Here is a 4,163-nt window from a genome sequence, read left to right as displayed (position 1 = left end):
GTTTTCCCTGGCCAATTCTTTGAGAAGTGGATGGCCTCCTCCTTCTTCCTAGTCTGTCTCTCAGTCTGCAAGCCGGGCTGATATCTGTGCCCAGTGTGCACCCCACTGGGTTTGAAACACCAGTGGCGCAGCCTCAAGACTCACAGCAACACGTCACCACAGTAGGACAAACAGACAAGTTTGTCTTCCTCAGCTGTTGGAAACCTCTCCAGCCACCCTTACCTGAGTCCCTGCAGCTGATTCCTCGATCTGTTCCGATCCCCTTTGCCTTTTCTGTCCTCTCTTTCCCTCTCTGCTGCTTGTGGGGTGTGGCCTGCATTCCCTCTCCTCACCTGGGTCCCTGCATTGACTCCCAGGATGTCCATAAATTTATTGGAAGCAGGCCACACACCTAGGGAAATTCCTTTTCAACAGATTGGCTGCTCAAAACATACATCCAATCTCATCATGGGAGCTACATCACAACTGCTTAAACCACTCAGAATTGTGGTCCAGCTCAGTTAACACACAACCCCAACTATCATAGGTGGGCAGTGTGCCGCAGTAGAGTCAGGAGAGATGAGAGCTGTGTTTTTCTTTGGACAGTGGGGGGGAGGGCAGTGAGGGAGAGGGGAGATGGGAAGGAAAGCCACTGTGACACCTGACATGAGCATCATCAGTGGATCCCTTGCGCGTGGAGTCCACGTGGAAGTGGACATCTGGAAATGCGTTCTCTGGAAGCTGTCTGTTCCCACCTGCCCCTGAACAGTCTTTGGTCTCCCATGAGACCCATTAACATTGTGTGAAGACGTTAGTGTTGGGTTCCTCGAAGGTAGGCAGGAGGAGGCTCCAGAGCACGGTCGGGCTGGGGACAGGGTGGCAGATAGTGGGCCGCAAAACCAGGAACTCTGTCTCCCTGCACTTCTGTCTGTGTGTGACATCCAGTTACATAGAGACAGAATGTTTTCAGCTGCAGCCACTGTGGGCATTAACCCAGAGGTGGCCTGTCCTGGCCATGGAAACAGTGTTGGGTGCCATGCTACATATTGTGGTCGTAGATGCTGTAGATGCGCCCCCCTGCCCACCAGCTGCAGACTTGGGCAGACCCTCTCCACACCCCATGCTGGAGAAGGCAAGCTTGGGAGCCAGGCCAGGAGGTTGAGTAGGAACTCTTCAGTGGCTGCTCCTGGAGGAAGTTACAGCAAGCAGAGCTGCCTCCCATTCTCCACAGCTCAGCAGAAGAGAGGAAGAGGTCCTGGCTGGCCCAGGTTAGTTTCAGAAAGAGGCGTGTCCGTGGAATGGAAATCAGAGCGCGCCCGCCTTGATCCTCAGTGGCGAGGAGAAGACATGAGTCGGATCATCATTAGAGGAGAGCTTGACTGGGTCGGGAAACGTGTGGCAAAATCAAAACGTTGGGCCACATACCATCTCTGAAACTAACAGGCAATAGAGTTGGAACTATCTAATCAATGAAATGAACAGTCAGTAACAGAAGAATGTGGTCTGGAAGGATGGAATGGACAGACCTTGCATCAGCCTGGTTAGCCTGCCAGGGTGGACAGTGACATCTAGTGTACGGTGACAGTTATTCACGAAGAACAGGCCCCAGAGCCACGAGGGGTCCAGACGCTGTAGGGGCAGTGAGTTCACACTCCTCTGGTTGGAAACGGGGCACAGCTTGCCTAGCACTGTGCCAGGGGTCTCAGAACCTCTATAACTCAGGTGTGTGTACTCTGAGTACATTATGCCTAAGATGCCACATACTTAAAAGGCCTCAGGTCTGGACCAATGGCAGTTCCATTAAAGGTGAATGTTTGGATTGAACTCATCTCAGGCCTCTCCAGGCTTGAGCACCTGCCTGTTCAATGTCTTCTGCCAGGGTGGCACCAGCAAGCCCGTCCTGCGTGCAGAGCCTAGTTCCCTGCAGGCTGACTTTACAAGAGGGCATAGCCTCAGTCATGGCAGACCAGGAGGCAACATGGCAGAGGCTCTCAGACCCTGGCTGCCCTTCCCCGTGCCCTCCAGCCCCCATTTCCCAAGGACCCTTGCTCTCTTCTGAAGGCTGGCCAGGCGTGCCCCCACCCCCCAGGGTTGGCCACACGTTGGCTGAGGTGGCAGCTTTGTCCGGTTCACTGTTTACCCTCAGGGCCTAGGACAGAACTGTCTGTTGAGAGAATGGAAGTCACGTAGAAGCAGCACAGGAAGCCAGCCGTCAGCTCTAGTGGGCCTCCCCAGCCCCTGAAGTTCTGCTGGGGAGATAGCAAGGACCAGGGCAGCGAGTCCCTTAAGCAGGGTGGTGACACGGGAGCCTGGGGTTGGGTGCACACTGGGTGCTAGGTGTGGAAGTGACGGGGGGTGGGGCCAGTCTGGGCGCCCATAGCATGAGGGAGCCGCCCTCCAGAAGCGTCTGAGGAGACAGACAGTAAGCAGCTCACAGTTTCTGCCTAAGTGGCTCGGGGGCTGGCTCACTCTGGTGTCTGTGTGGTTGGTGATGTGTCGAGAGACTGCTTCGGTTCTGTTTTTAAAGTCTGAGTAATTCTCTGTATTTACCATATCCTAATAGAGTGTTTGCTTTTTGTTTCCTTTTTTTTTATTTAAAGGATTTTTTTGTTTTGTTCTGTGTTTTTTGATAGATGAGGGTTACTACCAGGGTGGAAAATTTCAGTTTGAAACTGAAGTTCCTGATGCGTACAACATGGTGGTGAGTAGACTGCATCTGAGCTGTTTTCCTCCTTCGGTCAGAGCCCCTGCCCTGGTGGCCACTGTGCCGCTGCCACCGAGCCCCAGCACCCCTCTGTGCTTCAACCACTGGTTGCTTTGCTTAGCCGCGGGTTTGGGCACGAAGTCACTAACGTTTGTTGGTCAGTGCCCCTCATCAGTAGATTTAGAGTCTCAGTGGAGAAGTCCGGACACAAGCAGGTGGTGAGTGCTCTCTGCTTGGCGCTCTTCCCTGGGGATCCGGTATGGCAAGGAGATGCGCCTGTCCCCGAGGCTGGCTGCCTTCATGGGCGATGCCTGGTTTACACAGATCTTACAGTGTGGCATTGAGGAGAAAAGCATTCTGTCTCTGGTCGTACTTTTTATGGTAAAAGCACCCAAATTCCAGAAGTCTATCAAGCATGTATTCTAGAAGTTCAGGGCAGAATGATGACTTCGGTGTTGGGAAATGCACGTCACTCCCATAGTCGCGTTCTAACCCCACAGAGACCCTTCCGCCTGTGCCAGGTAGTGTAATGTTCTTTAGCTGGAGGAACTTAAAATGCCAGTTAGGGAAGTAGAGGTGAAGGTCAGCAGTTGAGGCTGATAAATGACGGGAAACTGGTTTACCAGACTTGAGATAAGAGCCAGAGGCCAGGCGATGGCTTTTGGAGAGCAGTCAGGCTAGTGAGGTTTAAGCAGAAAAGGAATTTGAGGAGCCCTCACTCTGGCCGGCCCAGAGCCGGAGAGGCGTTCTAGGTGATGGCTCCCCCTTGACGAGGGTGGAAATGAGGGCTTGCAGTGTGGACGAGGTGAGCTCTCAGGGAGAGAACTGGGCTGACTTGAGAGACGATGTGGGCCGGGGGATCCTGGGGAGAAAAGGTGAAAACTCAGCTCTGGGGTTGTGGGCATTTTCAGTCTGATGCTGAGAACCCCTGATGACCGGGAGCCAGCCCCTCGCAGTCGTGGACCCTGGGACCTGGGCAGTCGCTCTGCCCACGTTTTGCCCTGATGTTTCTGATGCTCCCAGCCCTGTCAGATGGGAAGACAGACCGAAGTGGTTCACTAAGCGTCCTTAACCTGAAGCTGTGGGTACTGGGGACACCAGGAGCTCGGTATTGTGCTGGTGGAAACTACTCCCATTTGTCTGACAGGTAAAGTCATAGGCATTTCCTCCAAAAGGTGGACCCATAGGCACTTCCCCCAAATGTATGGGGGACGGTTTGATGGCTGCAGCACATTTTTGTCACAGACGTTTTGTCTGTGGGCATTCACCTTTACCTGGCTACTGTGGTCAAGCTCTTTTGGAGCTGGAACTCACGGGCACGAGAGGAGTGGCAATCTAAGAGGAATCACAAGGCGGGTACTTTATACTTTCCCAAAATGTCTGTTTCCCTCCTGTCCACCCTCCATGCACTCCTGCCCCCTGAGCTGTCTCCCTGTACATACACAGCCCTTCTATTCTCCCATGATTGTTCTCTCCAAGG

At 53.5% G+C, this 4,163-nt stretch overlaps 1 protein-coding gene across 1 annotated transcript in view; it reads left to right on the top strand.

Annotated features, from left to right (window-relative positions):
- Positions 1 to 4,163, top strand: part of UBE2F (ubiquitin conjugating enzyme E2 F (putative)) — a 40,595-nt gene that overhangs the window by 22,786 nt on the left and 13,646 nt on the right. The window contains exon 4 of the mRNA XM_007941557.2: positions 2,613 to 2,680. Coding sequence (XP_007939748.1) covers positions 2,613 to 2,680 — 68 coding nt within the window. The remainder of the gene's footprint in view (positions 1 to 2,612; positions 2,681 to 4,163) is intronic.

This window comes from Orycteropus afer, unplaced genomic scaffold (assembly GCF_000298275.1).
Source record: "Orycteropus afer afer isolate SDZICR_OR568_19922 unplaced genomic scaffold, OryAfe1.0 scaffold00006, whole genome shotgun sequence".
Lineage (NCBI taxonomy): Eukaryota > Metazoa > Chordata > Mammalia > Tubulidentata > Orycteropodidae > Orycteropus > Orycteropus afer.
The sequence above is the reverse complement of the archived record's forward strand: the minus strand, read 5'-3'. Positions and strand labels throughout refer to the sequence as shown.